The following is a 21,808-nucleotide window of genomic DNA, read 5'->3' on the forward strand; positions in this document are numbered from 1 at the left end:
GGACATTTTGCAAAACTGACAGTTTATCATATTTCACTCTCCTTTATGCTTTGCTTGCAAAACTTGGCAAAAGTAAATCTTGAGATTTTAGAGTTATAAGGCTCGAGCTGACAGTTCTGTGATTTTAACATCTTGAACCCGAAAGACTATTTTTTCACCGTCGATGAGGTCAAAGCACAACTTGATTTTTAAAAAACCTTTTACTCAGTGTTTTGCTGTAAAACTGACACACATGCCAACAGCCTTTATCATGAACATGTCAGAGATGCAGTACTGCATACTGTAAAGATGTTTTCAAGTCTTGTGATATTCTTGCCCTATTGCCCGGCCCTAATCTTCATATGGCATTTTCACTGATTGTATAGTGCTATATCTGACCCTAAATGTGACTTCAACCCGAAGCTAATACAGTCAATCAATCAATAAATAAATAGAATCACACTTGCACCAGATACGCAATTCTAAAATGTATTAATCATTCTAGTGTGTGAGCACACATCGAGCAGCGCTCCCCACCTGCACAAGTGTCTCTTCAAACGGCCGTAATTTAATTATGTATCTGTGCACGTCATAAAATTAACATTAAAAATGTTGTTCATAGTAAAATGTGCAATAATCTGTTGCGACTTTTTTTTTTTAACTTTCCTTCAAGCCCCGCCCCAAAATACTGTCTCTTTTAGTTTGTCTTCCAGCCAAACAGCTCCGTATTATACATTTAATCCAGTCATTATAAGTTTCAGCAACACTGTTGAAGCCGATAACGAACTCGTGTGCGCTCCAAAGCGCTACGTTAATACACAACACACCAAGCTTCAACTGAACCAGCTGCCATTTTCAAACTTGGAAGTTGCCTAGCAACCCTCACACACAGACACATGCGCACACACACACACACTTCGGCATGCAGCAGCAACCCAGTGTGTGTGTCATTTCCGACACAAAAGGGCTGTGAACTCCTGCTCTTATTCATCCCTCTCTCCTGCTTTATGAATCTTTCTCAGTCTCTCCGTACCATCTGCTCGTCCATTGCGATGCTAATGACTCCACCCCTCAGCATCAGCCCCAAATTCACACAACCTGCTCTGTCTCACCCAAGTCAACAAAGCAAGGCATGACAAAAAGTCTCTGTTGGACATGTGCAGAATCTGTTATACAACACGATATTCCACTTGCTATTGTCAACACAACAGACCCGATTTAATTTGGAGAAGCTGATTACCGAATTTACTTTGTCGACAGAAACTTGTCAGAACATTAACTCTACCCCGGGAACTTTTCATAAAAATCAAGTTGTGTAAATATTTACAAATTTGCAAGTGTGAGCTCACTTTGAATTTTTGTGCAATCATTGTGTGCTTCAGAGAAAAGTTAGACTTGTTTAGATGGCGGGAAATATTACAAACGTGGAAAAATCGTGTGTCTTTTAAATAAAATAAAACATTTACGAGATGTGGTAGAAAGATCTGTCACTGACTGAGAAACACATTTTATCATCGTGAAAAGTTTTCATAAACGCTATTACAATGACACTATAACGTAATTTCAGAACTAACTAGCTTGGGGGCGTCATGGCTCAGGTGGCTAAGGCGCCATACCATAAATCCGGGGACCCGGGTTCGATTCCGACCCGAGGTCATTTCCTGATCCCTCCCCGTCTCTCTCTACCGCTCATTTCATGTCCTGTCTCTACACTGTCCTATCCAATAAAGGTGAAAAAAGCCAAAAAAATCTTTAAAAAGAACTAGCCTAGCTTTCATACGTGACAATTCTGAGTAAAAAAATGTTTGCGTTGTGTTTTTTCAGTGACGAATGCGTCTCTGTTTGTCAATTTGACGCAAGTTAAATTCCTTCATTCAAGTTACGATTTTTTTTTTAACAGTACACAACCAGTCATCATACACGTGCTTTGAAACGGCAGTAACAGCGTAACCACACTATAATGGTTGTGTACAGACAATAACTATTCCTCAGCAAGGCCAAACACCATCTACATTCTCCAAAAATTCGAACCTGCAGACAACCGCTTCACCCTGATAACAATATAATATGTCGCAGCCTTGTGTATCTCATCGTTTCAGGTATGAAACATATATAGAGAGATGTATGTAAATTTTACTGTACTGTTAGCCACAAAAAAAAAACCCAGGACTCTGTCTCTCGCATGTGTGTGTCTCACCTGAAGGCACAGTTCCTCCCACTGGCTGTGCAGATGCTCCTCTTGCTCCTGCAGCATCAGCACGTCCTCTGTGATGATGTACTGAGACACGTCCGTCTTCATGCTGCTCACTTCGCACAGACTCACAGCCCAGTCCTCCAGAGAGTCCTGCAGCTTCTGCATAACATAACACACCAAAACTCTGACACACCACTCAGCTCAGGCAACAACTGGCGTCCACGCTCGGTCAGACGCTCTCTCACGCTGCGCAGTCTTTCTCACTGACTCACTGCTGCCGGCCCTCTCTTGCTAATCCCCTCCTCCACCTCTCTGTCTAGTTCTCTTTCTCTCTGTCTCTCTCTCTCTCTCTCTCTCTCTCTCTCTCTCAGGATTAAAGGTTCCCGGGCAGTTGGGGGAGGAGGACGGTACAAAGCAAGCAAGAGATTAGGGTTATAGGGTGATGGCAAGCCTGACGGAATGACAACTTTACAGCTGATCTGAAACCAGTTTTGCATTTTTGCTCACTCTGGTTAAGCCTGTGACTCTTGATGCAACTGATTCTGAATCTGTGAGAATTAAAATGTTTAGCACTTTACTGCTACATTTCATGATTTACAGCATCCATGAACTCAAGTATGCAAATTGTATTTCTGAGGAAGAAAAAATGCTCAGCCGTCGATTCATTTAAATTCAGCTATAGAACAAACTATAGCTTTGTTTAACCTGCGAATATTTATCCATTGTTGAACGTTTGAAGTGCATTATACCTAGTGATTAAAACTACTTCTGCTTTCGATACAAAGAGCCACAGTGAGACAGGAGGGCGTGTCAGGTTTTATTCACTGTTCCACCAGCCAGCAGGGTTTTAACAAACTGACTGACGCACCACACACTGATTAAACACATCAAATTGATGATCTGAGCTTCACAGTGTCACATTCCCTTTTATCCTCATATTAATTCTCAGTGGATAAACCAGATTTCAGACAGTTTTCCTCCCCTTTACCCCAAATACCATCCATCGGCTAAGGTACCTTTGCTTCTGCACTGGAGCTATGATGATAAAGTAGCTAACAATTTTATAAATAACATCTTTTCAGTAAATACAAGCCCAGATTTTCTCAAACAAGGGTCAGACAGAATGCAAATAAAACTCAACTAGAGACAAATATAACAACATTTAATAGAAAAGGTGTGGGAAATGAAACGCAGACAGACAATCTCACAAATACTGTAGATTTATACCTAAAAATCCTGTTGTAATCAAAGACTGTCTTGTGCTCACCCCAGGACTCTTATTAACAATCTCACTATCCAGTGTCACCCAGAAGAGTTCCTTGTTGTTCCTAGTCACTGTCACCTCTGGCTTGCTCATGGGGGTTTACATCTACATCTAAAGTTCTGTAAAGTTGCTTTGCGTTATCTCATCTCATCTCATTATCTCTAGCCGCTTTATCCTTCTACAGGGTCGCAGGCAAGCTGGAGCCTATCCCAGCTGACTACGGGCGAAAGGCGGGGTACACCCTGGACAAGTCACCAGGTCATCACAGGGCTGACACATAGACACAGACAACATGGATTAAAGTTTTCCGTCGTGTGACGGATTTCCGTCAACTGAACTCTCCCAAGGCCAAATGTGAGGTCGGTGCTGATCCGAGGAGAATTAAAATGACGGGTGGTTGGGTAGAGATTGGGTTATAACACTGATGTGTTGCAACACCATCAACTATCAGCAGGGTTTATTTAACTTTTTTGTTTTTGAGCCATGCTTTGTGTCGTTCATTTCCTATGTTTGATCATGTTTAAACGTTCGCTGTCTACGGTGCGGCATTAAAAAAACATGCGCTGTCAAAATTGGCAAAATACATTCCCATGTACTTGCCGTGCTTGTGTCTGACCATTTCTGTTTTTGTATTAAATTAAATCTTGCCAAAATGACTTGGTTCAAACCTGGACATATAGAAATAGAGCATGTAAAAAAAAAAGAAAAAATAAACCCCGGAAAGCCCGCTCCTCTGCTTCAGCCAGACTTGAAGACCCGACGGTGCAATGCTTGCAGACTGTCAGAAGTAATTAGACCTAAATTTATAGCTAACAAATCAGCAGACGCCCCAACAATTATTATTTTCGTTAGGCCAGTGTGTAAGGTATGTTAGAACCGTGCCTTATAGCCTACGTTATATCACAATTTAAAGGACGTTTAAGGAGTTGGAGGCTGCGAGCGCAATGATGTTCCGACATGCGCTAAACTTTATTCCCTGAAAATCATACACCAGCGTTCAATGCCCCAAACAGTCAAAATGTCTAGAAGACTACGGTTAAATAATAATCATAGCCTACTAAGTTAAATTACGTCAAAATATCTGTTTCTGGCCTATGAAATGATGGAGGAAAATGAGAACGAACGCAAAGTAGATAGCAGCCAACTTCACGTGATCTTTTAGGTAACTTAACACTCGTGTTGGCCACAATATTTCTCTTAATAAAATCTTGAATTGTTTTTGAAGTCGTATTCAACACAAAGTAAGGTCAAATTATAATTTTGTGTCTGCCATCGATAAAGGTGTAAAATACAAGTGGAGGTGGGCATGGCTGTACGAAATAGGTGAAAATGGAAAGCCATTTAGTTCATGGTGCAAAAAACTAAACATTCCAGGCGCTTGCATTTGTGTGGCTTGCCACAAAAAAATAATATACGGAAGCAATGGAAAGAAAGTGCAATAAATTGAATATATTAATCCATTAATTAATTGATAATAAAAAGTTATCAGTTCTAAGTTAATCATTCTCAGAATTTCATCGAAATCCACCCATAACCCCCACCCCCCATAAATTTTCAGTCAAATAATTTTTTTTTGCTTTAATCCATGAGACAACCATTCACACTCACATTCACACCTACGGTCAATTTAGAGTCACCAGTTAACCTAACCTGCATGTCTTTGGACTGTGGGGGAAACCGGAGCACCCGGAGGAAACCCACGCGGACACGGGGAGAACATGCAAACTCCGCACAGAAAGGCCCTCGCCGGCCACTGGGCTCGAACCCGGACCTTCTTGCTGTGAGGCGACAGCGCTAACCACTACACCACCGTGCCGCCCTGCTTTGCGTTATACAAAATTAAATTAAATTTCATTCACTCGGCAAACTTCATACCCATGGATTCACATCCCTTGGAAGCATTCTCCTGAATAAAAAAAAACAAAAACATGGAGGAATTGTTCATTATGAAGTCACAGTTACACCTGATTTGCGCTCATGCAGATCCTCACGTCACTCACAGTTACAAAAAAACTAGCTTGTTCACTAAAGATAACACTTTGACAGGACCAGTCAAAAATCTGGACACACCTTCGAATTCAATGTTTTTTCTTTTATGAATTAAAAGTCACTTCATGTCTTAAAGTAATGATGGATGTTGTTTCTCTCTACTTAGTTGAGCGGTTCTTGACATAATACGGATTACTACAGTTGTGGAACAGGGCGAGTTACTGTTTTTTATTATTTACTGTTTGATGATCTCGAAACTCATTAAATAAATTCCACTAATTAACTTTTGACGAGACACACCTGTTAATTGAAAAGCATTCCAGGTGACGACCTCATGAAGCTGGTTAAGCTCATGCTAACAGTGTCAGAGACGCCTACTAGTACGGATTGGGCGTATTTTGTACAGAAAAGTTACGTAAATACGATGTTACGGCAAACAGTGTTATTCTGTACGGAATTATTATAAAGTCTTTAAAAATTTCAGTGAGTTGTTTTTAAATGTCCAAGCGACTTTTTCAATCCATGCGCGATTCACGGCTATTTATTTTTACGACAACCACACATGCTGTGTGTGGCATGTGCAGATTCCGCACATTTGTTCGCGCTATTTTCGATACGGTAGAATGGCCGTGCATTACACCCAGTCAAAAGGGCAATGGATACGCGCACTGCAAACTGTGTAGAACTGACATTAACATCACTCGTGGTGGTCGCGATGACTGCACGCGGCATGTCAACTACAAAAAAAAAAAACATATGGAGTATGTACTACTAGTGTTAGTACTAGTGTTAGGAGTGTCGGTAACGGTAGGGATGGTGTTAGATGTGGGCACCGCCAGATCGACATCAAGCGGCCACGTCAAAATTTGCGTATATCAACTTTGAATGTTGGTACAATGAGAGGAAGAAGTGGAGAAGTGGTGGAAACTGTATCTAGGAGAAAGATTGATATATGTTGTTTGCAAGAGACAAGGTGGAGAGGTTCTTCTGCACGTTGAAGCCGCACTTCGCTGTGGACGGCTTCGGTGGTTTGGCCACACCAAAAGAGCATCTGGCCCAATATCAGCCATTGAGAAGTTGGAGGTCGCTGGCACCAGGAGAAGAGGCAGACCCAGGAAGACGTGGGCCAAGGTGGTCGCTGACGACCTGAAGACATTCCATCTGTCCCCGGAAGTGGCCACTGACCGGGTTGCCTGGAAGAAGGCTGTGAATACTTACTTACATGCAACGTCATACCCGCCCCCAGGTGGAACATAATGACGTAAACGGATAGTGAGTGAGTGTTAGTGAGTGTATGCTGAAATGGCGAGTCAGGCGTAAAGTAAATCTGGGGGTATCCAGTGGTTTTTTACGAAATCTGTGGATGAAAAGACACGGAACGTGACCCGTGCTGAAGCGGTGATGGTTGACCTGTGCTTGGAGTTGAACTTGCCAATTAGTGCCATGAAATGTGAGTTAAACTTATTCAGTTTCTTTTTACATGTCTGATTTTTATTCACTGAAATATCAAACACTGGCTGGACTTCTTTAATTCAAAGTCTTTTCAGTGTTGCAAGTGCAAATGTACATGTAGTATGATCAAAAACAGAATTTTATGATTAGTGCTGTTGGGATTGTGGCAAAAAATTGATCATTCCACTGTTTTAAATACAATTATAAATGTCATTTTATTCAATGTCTCTTCTGAAGCATTATGCTGAAGTATTTATATATTGGGACATTAAGATAACAATGTCGGACTCTCTTTGGTATGAAATAAGAAATTTTTTTAAAAATTTTATTAGAATCCGTTAACAGGTAGAACATTTTGCCAGGCAATATAATATAATACTTTTGAGGAGTTACATTCAATACCAATGATTGGTAGTCAACCGTAATGTCTGCAAACAGGGAACACTATTGTATTTATAAAAATGTGATATATTGTATGCTCTAGAAATTTGTTGAGTGGAAATTCAGTTGAGATGGCTGCTCGTGTTTTGTTTATTCAATTCACACAAAACAGTACTTTTTAATAATTTAAATGTTAAACATCTTGGTATATACACCTCTTTATAATGGGATGCGCATAAATTAATGTTACTGAAAGTCATTCCAAAATACTGAAAAATGTTTTCAAGAATACTGAAATTCAAAATTTGGGGTAGGCATCTCTGCAGTGTGCAAAGCATCATCAAGGTAAACGCTGGATACTTTGAAGAATCTAAAATATCAAATGTATTTTTTAATACTTTTTTTTTTACCACATAATTCCACATATGTTACAGATGTTATTTCATAGTTTTGATGTCTTCAGTATTGTTCTACATTGTCAAAAATAGTCAAAATACAGAAACACCTATGAATGAGTAGAGTAGGGTAGGGGTGTAGAAAATTTTGACTGGTCCTGGATATTCCCTTTGTACTTGCGTCAAATTCCATTACATCTTTCAGTTTTATATCAGTAGTTTTTACAATTTTAAGTTAAAAGTATGACTTTCCCGCTACCCAGCTTTGGTAGGCGTGGCCTAAGGAGCAAATTCTGTACTTAAAGATTATTATACAAGTAAACAGTGGTTCATGATTGAACAATGAACATCAACTCAGAAGAAATGTCCTGACTGGTGAGGAAAAAACTACAATCAGGAGAAAACTGTCCAAGATGACCACCTCCAACATTCTCATAGCTTGAGTGTAAAAACCTAATAACAAGATCAACTGTGAGCTACTGCTCACTTACTGTACGTATCCCCCGCCCCCCTCGCTTATATCAGAATGCAAGCAATCGAAGGAATAGGACACTTATTATGAATGTCGACTGCAACAAATAATTCACCCTGAAACAAGTAAGTAAAGAGCAGTGTCTCTCCCCAGCGATTTCAAACAGCATCCTGGTCAACTGTCATTTTGAAATAGCGTCAAAATCCACTCTACATGTTTTGCAAATACATTCAGTTGGCAAACAGGCAGTTGATGTGCGACAGACCTGAAAATGGTAAACACGGTATCGAACCCCAAGCTGAAGTGGCTATGATTTGTGGTTGCTGAGAAAAAGACTGTTTCGGACAGACGGACAGACAGACAGAGGTAAACCAGTATACCTCCCCTCCTTCGGAGCGGGAGTATAATAACAACAACAACAATAATAAAACAAAAAATAAATAATAACTTCAGACGCCAAACACATCTCGCCTGATCTACTACATTTCGAGTTCATGTATACATTTTCGACACGCCAGTAAAGCTATATACTTATTTTTATAGGATTTAATTACCTTAATCAACTCTTCCTCCATCTCCTGGATCGGCTGCTTTTTCAGGCTGACCTTGAGCTCCTCCAGGCACTGAGCCAGGTCGGCTAGCCGGCTCGTACAGCGCTCCCACGTCTGAAACAGAGACAGGAGTCAGTACAACACACACTGAGATTCCGTTCCCAAACCCTCCCCAAAAAAACTGGTCAGAGTCTATAGAAAGGGTCAAAGCACAGGCAGAGACTGTGTGTGTGGCCAAATCCATAATCCAAGGTCTAAACCCAGGGTCAATATCACAGGAAACACCATAAACACGACGAGGAAAACAAAGGAAGAGTTTGGACTGAAGCACAAAATACAAACCAAACTCGAGAGTACATTTCCACACACTCACAAGGACGACACCACGTTCCTGCTGAACCCTCAGATCAGGTCCGAGGGTGGTGCTGCATTTTCTTATAGGCACCATCGGTTCCACAGCATTAAACATGGCAATAAACTGATAAAATGTGCACTGTGTTGTTCAAGTAGCAATGGAGTGCGATGGTGTTGTTCTTGCCACACCTATAATTTTGTTTAATGTTTATCTCACTTATCTGTTGCTTTTAATTAAAATATTTTCATGCAATGTAGCTTGAATGCGATTCCTTTCTGTGCAATAATAATTATTAGTTTAACTGCAACTTTAATTATGCGACACATGATGACAAAAGTGAAACATAAATCCAGGCCAAGCCTAAACTCACCCTCTCTCTTATTTATGACTGTGCCATGCTTACAATCAGAGAGCATTTCATTGAAAAACTGCAATTGAATGTTTTATCTGTAACTGCAAAAAAAAAATGACGATTGCATGTGAAATGTCTTTAGAATTGCAATTACGATGAGGAGATAAGATTACTAGAAGAGCAAGTCTTAAAGATAAAGCCCATTTTTACACTTTTTTTTAATGAATTTCAAGTTTATAATGACCTTTTTTTCGACAGAATAATTTGTTATTTGGAGCATTTATTAAGTCTGACAGAAAAACAATTTTTGAACCTAAATTAGAAACGTCAACAAATAGGCTTAATGTTCTTAGAGTTGTACTAAATAAATAATTAAAAAAAAAATATCAGTCAATCAGTCTTGTTCTTCCTTCAGCTGCTCCCATTAAGGGTCATCACAGCGGATCTGTTCTGCATGTCTGATTTGGCACAGGTTTTACACCAGATGCCCTTCCTGATGCAACCCTCCCCGATCTATCAGGGCTTGGGACCGGCATTAAAGGAGAACTGAAGGCAAATTTTTTATTATCAAAATTCTATTTCTCATTTTATTAAATATAGGAATGCATTTTGATCACTATTTTGTCGCTGCTATAGCAAGTTATGAGTGTTTGAAATATGCTCTGTAATATATCAGTCCATATGTCAAAGCAATGGCTGTAAACGAGATTCGTTGAGACCTGTGCGAGACATCGTAGGACGTACAGCGAAAATCAAAGGAACCAACATCTGCCAACGTTCCCTGTGTCCGAAATCACTCACTCGTTCACTACTCCCTACTCCCTATATAGGGAATTACTATATAGAGGACTATATAGTGAGCTCATTGGTAAAATGTAAAAACGCTTTCGGACACTACTCCGTCGCGCTGGTATTTACGTCATTACTGTCGCACAATTAAAACGTGCCAGATCAGTCGGCTGGTGGGTTTCAAAATAATAAATACATGCGTGTGTTTTTGTGATAAATCCATACAGTGGGGAAAACAAGTATTTGATCCCTTGCTGATTTTGTTGGTTTGGCCACTAATAAAGACTCGATCAGTCTGTAATATTAATGGTAGGTGTAGTCTAACATGCTGAGACAGAATATCACAAAGAAAATCAAGAAATCGACTTTAAAGAATTTGTATTAATTTATTTGCATTTTATTGAGGAAAATAAGTATTTGAACCCTCTTGCCAAAAGGACTTAGTACTTTGTGGCAAACCCCTGATTAGCAAGCACAGAGGTCAGACGTTTTTGTAGTTGATGACCAGGTTTCTGCACATATTAGGAGGAATTTTGGTCCACTCTTCTTTGCAAATGACCTCTAAATCATCAAGATTCCGTGGCTGTCGCTTGGCAACTCTGAGCTTCAGCTCTCTCCATAGATTTTCTATAGGATTCAGGTCCGGAGACTGGCTGGGCCACTCCATGACCTTGATATGTTTCTTCTTCAGCCATTCCTTGGTTGCCTTGGCTGTATGCTTTGGGTCATTATCCTGCTGGAAGACCCATCCACGACCCAGTTTAAGCTTCCTGGCAGAGGGAAGGAGGTTTTCACTTAGGATTTTACGGTACATGGCTCCGTCCATCCTCCCATTGATACGGTGAAGTAGCCCTGTGCCCTGTGCAGAAAAACACCCCCAAAGCATAATGTTACCACCTCCATGCTTGACAGTGGGGATGGTGTTCTTGGGGTCATAAGCAGCATGTCTCTCCCTCCAGACACGACGGGTTGAATTGATGCCAAAGAGCTCAATTTTGGTCTCATCTGACCATAACACCTTCTCCTAGTCACTCTCCAAGTCATTCAGATGTTCATTGGCAAAGTTCAGGCAGGCCTGCACATGTGCTTTCTTAAGCAGGGGTACTTTGCGAGCACTGCAAGATGTTAGACCATTGCGGTGTAAAGTGTTACCAACTGTTTGCTTGGTGACTGTGATCCCAGCTGCTTTAAGATCATCCACTAACTCTGCCCGTGTTGTATTAGGTCTATTTCTCACCGTTCTCATGATCCTGGAAACCCCACGAGGTGAGATCTTGTTTGGAGCCCCAGACCTAGGTCGACTGATGATCATGTTGTGAGTCTTGTACTTGCGCACAATTGCACCAACAGTTGTCACCTTAACGCCCAGCTTCTTGCTAATGGTTTTGTAGCCCATACCGGTCTTGTGCAGGTCTACAATCTTCTCCCTTAAATCCACAGAAAGCTCTTTAGTCTTTCCCATGTTGGAGAGTTTGGAGTCTGACAAACTGATTGATTCTGTGGCCAGGTGGCTTTTATACAAGTCATTAGTGATATCAGGTGTCTTCAATTTAGGTGACAAGGTAATTTGGAGAGTCTAACTTGTCTGTATTAACAAGAACTCTTGATGGTTACTAGGGGATCAAATACTTCTTTTTCTCAATAAAATACAAATAAATTAATATAGATATTTAAAAGTTATTTTCTGGATTTTCTTTTTGATATTCTGTCTCCACATGTTAGAATACACCTACCATTAAAATTACAGACTGATCAAGTCTTTCTTAGTGGGTAAACCAACATCATCAGCAAGGGATCAAATACTTGTTTTCCCCACTGTATTATACTGAGCGTATTTCCCACATTAATCAATACAGTACCTGCATCTTTCAGGTTTTTTTTTTTTTTAAATCAAGGCTGAATACTTTCTTCTTTGCCGCTGCCTTTTATTAAATCAAATTTGAGACTTTTAATTTGATTTCTTTCAGTGTGACCGCCAAAAAAGATGCGCGCGCCCTTTTTTGAATGCTGTTGTAATCAAGCTGGAAGTTTTGTTTGTTTTGATAGCAATCAGGAAAGTTAAAAAAAGTAGGCAGTAATCGTCATTTAAAGTCATTTTTGTGCAATATTTCGTTTGGAAAACAGCTCATTTGGTGGAATAAATGTATGTAAACAATTCTCAGAATAGCGGCATTGACATCTGGCTGACATGTCACGTTTCACAAGTCTTGTGAAGATCGCGCGGATAAGCGACGCCTGCCGTGGACCAAACTAACTAAATTCCGTGAGCGCGCGCGGCCACTCAAGCTGCGCCAGGTGTGACAGTCAAGTGTTCACCTGCTGTGTGACCACAACTTTTAGCTCACGTGTATATCGCCATCAAAATGCCTCATTTTCATCGATAACCCATCGCAAAGCATCGCGAGCTGTCGTGTGACTGTAGCTTAACGAGGCGGATGTGATGTCGGATGCAACCCAGCAATTGTACTCTACTATGAGTAAAAATTAGCTTCAACTTGGAAAAAAATTTGCAGCCCACTAGATGACCCAGTGGTTGAGAAACACTGATAATAACGAAATATTTGCTAAAAGTGATTTTAGTGGAAAAAATATGAACACCAGTCAGCCAGTCAGGAAGAAGGATTTTCCGTCACTGGGGTTGACATCGTTTATATGCCCGAATTGATAATACACATGTATGATTGTAAACATCGCTTTGAGCTGGTCCCTACTTTCAGACATTTGTACATGAAATGCCCTCTATTACAACTACATCTTTCTAATACTGGAGATTGATGATGTCATGAGTAACGCTGTTGTAGAATGCTGGATTGAGAATCTCTATGTCTAACCCCATCAGAGGTCAGATAAACATAAGGGGACATTACTCCTAATCTGGTGATCTAATGTCTCAGAAATCTGCTCTCGATAAGCTGTTGAATGGAAATAATTGAATCTATAGTTAGCATATAGTTCGGAGCTATGGCCCGAGATACCCAGGGTGTATTCAGACCAGGATAGTTCGATAGTTCACTTGCTTTGGTCCGAACCAAATGTTTTTTTCATTTTGGTGCGGTTCGCTTTCACACTGTACATTTTAGTAAGCGGACCAAAATCTGTCAACAAAGCCACGCGCCCTGAGGTCGTTCAGCTATTGGTCAGAGACGACACGCGCACAAAGCGTTAAGTTCAAAAGTAGTCATGGAGGCTTTCCGTGCTGTTATTCTTTTTAATGTCATCAAAGCTATATGTTTTTTCCAGTTTTTACTGTTTTCACAATTGTGCGATTACTATGCTGTTGTACAAGTAATTTATCAACGATGACGACAAAGGGCAAGGCGGCTACGGAGGATAGCGCTGATGAGCGCACATCATGTTGTGACAGTTCTGGCTCTTCACGCAATAGATGAATTTCTTTTTTGCGTCGCTAGCACCGCCACTTTTTGAAAGAATGTCCCTGATTTTAATGTAGGTCTGACGGAGTTTCTTCACTTTTAGCCGACATTGTTCTGGGGAGCGCGTGAACTAAGGTATTAGGCAGAGACCCGTCCACCCGTAAATTTGACGGGCGATTGCCGATTTCAACGGGCAAGTATACACACAGACGGATACTGAAACGGACGATAATGCCGAAAATTTTCGCACATGAATACTCCCACATGTCATCGGATAAATCCAGTTATGTTCCGCCCACACACGGACTGGCCATCGGGAGTAGCGGGAGTTTTCCCGGTGGGCCGGTGGTTCAGCGTGGGCCGGCGGAGAAAAAAAAAAAAACAGTTGCGCGCTGGCCTTTAATATGATAAGCAATGTTAACAGTTTCTTTAACAAACTGTTAACATTGCTTATTACAGTTGCGCGCTGGCCTTTAATATGATAAGCAATGTTAACAGTTTGTTAAAGAAACTGTTAACATTGGTTATCATATTAAAGGCCAGCGCGCAACTGTTTTTTTTTCTCCGCTGGCCCACACTGAACCACCGGCCCACCGGGAAAACTCCCGCTACTCCCGATGGCCAGTCCGTGTGTGGTTCCGCCATCATTTACAAATCGTAAGAAACACAGTTTAATACGAAAAATACTGAAAACTTGAAATGAAAAATCAGAATATTTCATCGCTTCCGCCATTTTGGCCCGCACTGAATCTTGTAACATGCGGACTGAATAAATCGCGAATTCTGATTGGTCAAAAATTGCCAAACACCCTGCGTTGTAGTTTCCTCTTTCTTGGCGGGAGAACCGCATTTTTTTTTGCTGACTCACTCTTCTGGATCAAGATGAATCCCAACAAACGCCCCAAATTGAATGTGACAAAAACTGATTCGTTTTTCCACAAAAAGACAGAAAAGGTATGTGTGATACATTGATTAACAAGGGGGGTTCATTGGGGTATGGTAAAATAGAATACTGTTGGTTTTTTTTTTATTAAATACTGTAACTAGATCAAAAGATTATATACAATTCATTGTTGTTTATTTTCTTTTCTCTTTTGTTACCAAATCAAACACCATACATACATCTGATACATTCAGGAGTGAAACTGAAAAAAATACAAAGTAAAAATATGCAATATTTCTGATCAAAAATTACACGCCATTTCACCCTGAAAATGTCCTAGAATGCAGGAAATGAAGTCTAAATTTCAAAAATTTTCTGGGGGGGCATTCCCCCAGACCCCCCTAGAGGGACTTCGCGCCTGCGGCGCTCGTCTTCGCACCTGCGGCGCTCATCAGGATTATATAAAATATTATTTTTGACTGGTAATTTCCTTTTTCTGCCTAATACCCTAGCGTGAACCCCTTCTCCTTCATTTTCTCACTGAATACAGCAAACACGTCGGCATTTTTGCGTGTTCTCTCCAAAAGCTCAGATATGTGGACATCTGCCCATATATCCACAAGGGTACGCGTTTCTTCCTCGGCCCACGTTTGCCCCCTACTCATTTTTTGTACTCTGTAGTCTCGCCTACCACTGGTCTGAATGACTGAACGACTGTTGTAAGGTTCCCTTGACAACCGAAACAGTGTTTGCACTTTGCGGTGGAGTGTCAAGACTCTCTTTCCCATAATGCTCGACAAACGACGGAAGCTCCTGAGGTACAAAAAAGCAAAACTGTCGGATTAGGTCCGGTCTGCTTTCACACCTCCAAAAGATCCGCACCGGGGTTCCTTTGGTCCGGACCGAGTCCGACCTTGCAGCTCGGTCTCGGTCCGCTTGTTTGGTCCGGACCAGAGTTCGGTGGTTTGTATTCAGACCAACCCAAAAGGTCCGGACCAAGGGAAATTTGGTTCGTTTGGTCCGGACCAAACAACGTAGGTGTGAATACGCCCTTAAAGCGCTTTTTAAAAGAAACAATGACAGTGACAGGATATCTCCTGTTGAGTCCACAGCACAGGTTCTAAACTATCACTTAGTGGCTCATCTGTTACTTCCTAACAACACCTGGCCTCATTTATTACACTGGATATGAATAAACTTATTTTTAAATCTTCTGCAGGAGCATTTCGGGGGGAAAAAAATATCTGACATTCATGAAAATCCTGAAAAACATTGGTGTCCTATGTTTCGCTCCGGGTTTGTATAAATTTAATAAGAATCTCAATCGATTGGCATCATATGATATAACTGATGATGAATCACTGTGATTTACACATTTAAATTGCTTCATTATTTCAGTTACACACACAAATTGGATGGTTCTGTGAAGCTCGTTCGTTTTTCCTGAAAGGAAGCGATCCAAAACAAATCCATTAATTAAAAAGAAATAAACCTAGCCACTCAGTGTCAAGACGAGGTGATGCACTGCACTTGCTGGGCTCCAGTCCTTAAAGATTTAGTACATAACATACTTCGGAGGAGCTTGTTCACTGTCATCATTTTGTCATTTTCACACGGTGGCATTGCCTTTTATGGAGTTTTGTGGGTGTGGCTGTGCTGTGAATATGCTTAGTGATTTACAGCTGACTGACAAACATACACGCACGAGTACAAAAAAAAAAAACCAGCAAACCTTTTATAAATCAGGTGTCCATGTTTAGTTCAGTTTAGACTTTGAAAACAGTTTAAAAACAAATTAATTGACTGATAAATCACCTCGAATAACTGATAATATCTGTTATGAAGGGGACCCACGTTGGATCTCCATGAAACATTGCTGAGCTTTGGATAAATATTTCAAAAAGCGATAGTGGAGGAATCATGAAAGGATAATATCAAAACGTGTGCCATAAAAGATTTTCTCAGGTATATTGTTTTGTAGAAACAACCTTTAATCACCATAAAGACTGTTGTACGTGTACTCAACCTTTAATTTGTCTTAATTAGCATCCCATTCATAAAGTATTGAGAAATTTCCTGTAAAGTGCACATCTGACCTTTTACTGGCTGTATTAATTGCATTTACCTCCTACATGAACATGAAAGTGAAGGTTCTTCAGCTGAAGTGCTGTGTTAATTTTACCCACCTTGATGACATCAGCAGTGAGAGTCCTCCTCTTTCCCAGCATGCAGTGGGAGCACTCCCAGTCCTCCTGCAGGGTGGCCAGGTCCATCTGTAACCTCGTCTGTGTTTCCTCATCACTGACAGAGAAGAGCTGACGACCCACATCCAGCAGGAGCAGGTAGGAGGAGACGGACCTTTGGAAGAGAAGCTCAGTACGCTGGATGGAGAGAGGGAGAGAGAAAATGAGGGAGCGATGGGGGGAAAAAATTAATGTGAGCTCATTAAACAGCACAGCAAATAAATGGGGTTGTAAATACCATACTCATGGAGAGCTTTAACACACACACACACTTACCTTGAGCTGGCTGTGCGAGCGGCGGAGCTGTGTCACGCTGCAGTGTGTGAGGCCAGCTGGAGGCAAGAGTGTGTGTACAAGTGTGAGCAGTGTGTTGAGTTTGCGCAGTGTGTGTGTGTAAAGATGCCAGTGATGTATCAGCCCGTCCACCAGGGTGCGCCGCTGAGCCGCTCGCTGTACAGCGCCCTGCCAATGCTCTCTGAGCTGAGCCAGCTTCAACAGGAAATCACTCCTGAACACACACACAAAAAAAAATTAAAGACAAAACAAAACAATTCCTCTTCAGCGTTTTATGATTATGATTATTACGACTACCTGTCCTCCACCTCTCCTCTCTGGAGCAGGTGCAGAGCCTCTGTAATCACCGAGTGTAGAATCTGATGGCCGAGAGACAGCTCAGCCTGGAACCTCTGAGAGACAGAGAGACAGCAGGTGAATCATTAGGGTCAGAAATGTGCATCTCACCTTCGAAGACGAATCACTCCAGTTTGTGATTCACAAGCTTAATGTGTGTTTAACTAATTTCATCCAAAGGATGCCTTTGAAATACAACCCCGATTCCAAAGAAGTTGGGACAAAGTACAAATTGTAAATAAAAACAGAATGCAATAATTCACAAATCTCAAAAACTGATATTGTATTCACAATAGAACATAGACAACATATCAAATGTCGAAAGTGAGACATTTTGAAATTTCATGCCAAATATTGGCTCATTTGAAATTTCATGACAGCAACACATCTCAAAAAAGTTGGGACAGGGGCAATAAGAGGCTGGAAAAGTTAAAGGTACAAAAAAAAGAACAGCTGGAGGACCAAATTGGCAATAGGTCATTAACATGACTGGGTATAAAAAGAGCATCTTGGAGTGGCAGCGGCTCTCAGAAGTAAAGATGGGAAGAGGATCACCAATCCCCCTAATTCTGCGCCGACAAATAGTGGAGCAATATCAGAAAGGAGTTCGACAGTGTAAAATTGCAAAGAGTTTGAATATATCATCATCTACAGTGCATAATATCATCAAAAGATTCAGAGAATCTGGAAGAATCTCTGTGCGTAAGGGTCAAGGCTGGAAAACCATACTGGGTGCCCGTGATCTTCGGGCCCTTAGACGGCACTGCATCACATACAGGCATGCTTCTGTATTGGAAATCACAAAATGGGCTCAGGAATATTTCCAGAGAACATTATCTGTGAACACAATTCACCGTGCCATCCGCCGTCGCCAGCTAAAACTCTATAGTTCAAAGAAGAAGCCGTATCTAAACATGATCCAGAAGCGCAGACGTCTTCTCTGGGCCAAGGCTCATTTAAAATGGACTGTGGCAAAGTGGAAAACTGTTCTGTGGTCAGACGAATCAAAATTTGAAGTTCTTTATGGAAATCAGGGACGCCGTGTCACTCGGACTAAAGAGGAGAAGGACGACCTGAGTTGTTATCAGCGCTCAGTTCAGAAGCCTGCATCTCTGATGGTATGGGGTTGCATTAGTGCGTGTGGCATGGGCAGCTTACACATCTGGAAAGACACCATCAATGCTGAAAGGTATATCCAGGTTCTAGAGCAACATATGCTCCCATCCAGATGACGTCTCTTTCAGGGAAGACCTTGCATTTTCCAACATGACAATGCCAAACCACATACTGCATCAATTACAGCATCATGGCTGCGTAGAAGAAGGGTCCGGGTACTGAACTGGCCAGCCTGCAGTCCAGATCTTTCACCCATAGAAAACATTTGGCGCATCATAAAACGGAAGATACGGCAAAAAAGACCTAAGACAGTTGAGCAACTAGAATCCTACATTAGACAAGAATGGGTTAACATTCCTATCCCTAAACTTGAGCAACTTGTCTCCTCAGTCCCCAGACGTTTACAGACTGTTGTAAAGAGAAAAGGGGATGTCTCACAGTGGGAAACATGGCCTTGTCCCAACTTTTTTGAGATGTGTTGTTGTCATGAAATTTAAAATCACCTAATTTTTCTCTTTAAATGATAAATTTTCTCAGTTTAAACATTTGATATGTCATCTATGTTCAATTCTGAATAAAATATGGAATTTTGAAACTTCCACATCATTGCATTCCGTTTTTATTTACAATTTGTACTTTGTCCCAACTTTTTTGGAATCGGGGTTGTAGCTCGTAGTTGCCTAAAATATATTTTCACCTCCTTTACCAGGATGTTTGTAACACGCAAGGTACAATGCTGAGGCTGAACTATATTGATTCGGAGGTGGATAGTGGAAAATAATGGGTCACATCAAGTCACACTCAAGTTAAATACTTGTCGGTGAAAGTCATTGTTGTTGATTCAGCTAATGATGTAAAGTGAAAGGTTAGCTGCTGGCATAGTATTATAATAACCTATAAAGGGTGTGTGTGGGGTACCTGGTGTGTGCATAACTGCTCTCTGAGACCAGGGTAATTGGATGCGATCTCTCCCGATAGACTGTCCTCCATCCTCTGGAGGAACGACATCCACGTCTCACACCTCTTCTCAAACACCTGCTGCTGGAGAGACACGGCCTGCAGCTCACTACACACACACACACACACACAAATTAGAAACAGGAGTACATACACGTGTAGAGACGGACAGAAAACTCTCGCCTCTAACCTGCATCTCTCCTGAGCGTGTGCAGATGCCTCAGCCCACTTCCTGTTCAGGCTCTGCAGTCTCTGGGTCACAGGGTCACTCAGGGTCAGTCTGTAACTGAGCTCATTCAGCATCGCCACATCAGCCGAGCGACCGCTCAACTCCAACAGATCACCCTGCAGAGAAACACACACCGAACACCAAACACTTTAATTAAAAGAAAAGTTTAAAATTACTTGGTTTGTTTCTATTCAAGACATGAGACTAAATAGAACTCTAGGGAATAAAAATATGCTGAATAAAAAAAATATTCATTATATTTTTTACGGTTAGCAAAAAAGGTACAAATGAAACTAATCTCAAGCAATCTATTTAATCCCATTTTTAAAAAAATAATAAGAATGAGAATAATCTCACTTGATAAATGTTTACATTTCATTCAAAAATTAAAATAATGAAAAGTGAACCAATATTACAATTTAAAATATGAAGAAAAAGATTTTAAATAATTCTTATTGAAATTCCTTTTATTAATAATTTCTGTGTGTGTGTGTCTGACCTTTGATATGTCTATGTCTTGAGTGTCTGTGTGTCTTTCACGACTCGTCCACTCCTTTAAGTGCATCTCTAGTGATTCCAGTAGCTGCTGGAACTCCTGAAGCTGCTTGACGTCCTCCTACACACACACACCCTTACACTTTAGTCCCCTGAACCGCTGCATTTAACCCTGTCTCTTACACACACACACTTACTTCACATATCGTACCTGCATCTCTCCCAGCTTCCTCTTCACGGTCTGCTCGAACTGATGAAGCCCACGTGTCAGCATCCGACACTCCGACTGGACGAAGGCGGCTGCAGTTGGCTCCATCTGTCCAATAAGCTCTTTTGAAGCCTCAAGCGCTCGGTCCAAGTCCATCTGGAGAGAATGTGTGTTCTCCAGCAGATCCTGAACATCAGATTGAGAGTCGTGGTCAACAGTGGATTAACTACAAGACTGGGTGATATGAAGAAATAATGCTGATGCTGTGATAGATTACATGCACCTTGGGTATATTGGATCTACTGAATCTGTGATTTCCTTTCATTATCTGTGCTTAAAATATACTTTTGTGGAAGTATTAAGAAGAGAACGTGAGCAACATCACTGCTCCCATTCTTGTATTTCAATTTTATAAGAATTTCACTCGTGAATTCATTCCGAGTGCACAATTATCATGGAGTGTTTATATATTTGCCATAAAGTTGGCCAACAAGACAAAACCATGTTTAAAATGTACATTTGCACAAAAGCTACATGTAACCCAGCATTATTTTAAAGAGCAGCACAGTGTCAGTGTTGTCATGACAACAAGAGTACTGCGTATGCATGAGCTTTTCCGCTGACTTTCCAGTCGACCGGTTTACTTCTCTTACACACACTGCATTTTTTCCTCAGGAAGTAGTGCCTGCTTTACATGTCGACCTGAGATGAAAATGCTGCGTTTTGTTTCGTTTTTTGGTCCCTTTTTAGAAGAGAAACTTCCAGAAATTGGCACTGATGATGATATGTGCGCGGAAGTAGGAAAATTCAAAATGGAAGACAGATAGGGTGTTCACACGGCACATATTTGCATCGATGCTGCACCGATGTATTTTGTTGCGATATATCTTACACCGGTGTAAATTTTGCGCAGCGTTCACACGTCACAACCCTGCTTACTAGAGAGAAGCGTGTTAGCACCGGTGCAGCCCCACTTGCGGTCACACGGCAGTTTCTGTGACCGTGCAATAGTAGTAAAAACTTTATTACTATCATTTCCTTTGATAGTAATAAAGTTTTGATATCATTTCCTTTTATTACTATCATTTCCTATCATTATTACTATCATTTGCGATAGTAATAATGCGGAAATTAAATATGTGCATGCATGAAAATGTACTTCCTTTTCCCGGTTGTCATGGCATCACCAAGCGCCGGGAAAACAACGTGGATGAAGACACCAGTGTTGCCAGATATTGCTGATGTTTTTCATCCCAAAATATGTTCAAATCCACCAAAATGCACTTAAAACTGCCCAATCTGGCAACACTGGAAGACACGCAGTTCTGTTGTTGTTGATATTCGCCATTTTGGAAGCGCAAAATACCAGGATGCAAATTATGCAATGCCCGTATGTAATCAGCTCTCCTCACGCGTAGCGAGTCTACCCCTGTAGCGTTCAGACGGCCCATTTTATATCGGTGCTGCCCCGCAAACTAGCATTTACTCCGGAGTAAATTT

At 41.1% G+C, this 21,808-nt stretch overlaps 1 protein-coding gene across 7 annotated transcripts in view; it reads right to left on the reverse strand.

Annotated features, from left to right (window-relative positions):
• The window catches only part of syne2b (spectrin repeat containing, nuclear envelope 2b), a 318,216-nt gene that overhangs the window by 22,268 nt on the left and 274,140 nt on the right, over positions 1-21,808 (reverse strand). For all 7 annotated transcript variants that reach the window (XM_060925231.1, XM_060925228.1, XM_060925230.1 and 4 more), the window contains 9 exons: positions 20,312-20,494; positions 20,105-20,221; positions 19,567-19,721; positions 19,338-19,485; positions 17,265-17,359; positions 16,950-17,181; positions 16,617-16,811; positions 8,681-8,791; positions 2,177-2,332 (listed from right to left, as the gene is read on the reverse strand). In XM_060925231.1, the coding sequence (XP_060781214.1) occupies positions 2,177-2,332; positions 8,681-8,791; positions 16,617-16,811; positions 16,950-17,181; positions 17,265-17,359; positions 19,338-19,485; positions 19,567-19,721; positions 20,105-20,221; positions 20,312-20,494 (1,392 nt within the window). The remainder of the gene's footprint in view (positions 1-2,176; positions 2,333-8,680; positions 8,792-16,616; positions 16,812-16,949; positions 17,182-17,264; positions 17,360-19,337; positions 19,486-19,566; positions 19,722-20,104; positions 20,222-20,311; positions 20,495-21,808) is intronic.

The sequence above is a fragment of the Neoarius graeffei genome, chromosome 7, assembly GCF_027579695.1.
Source record: "Neoarius graeffei isolate fNeoGra1 chromosome 7, fNeoGra1.pri, whole genome shotgun sequence".
Lineage (NCBI taxonomy): Eukaryota > Metazoa > Chordata > Actinopteri > Siluriformes > Ariidae > Neoarius > Neoarius graeffei.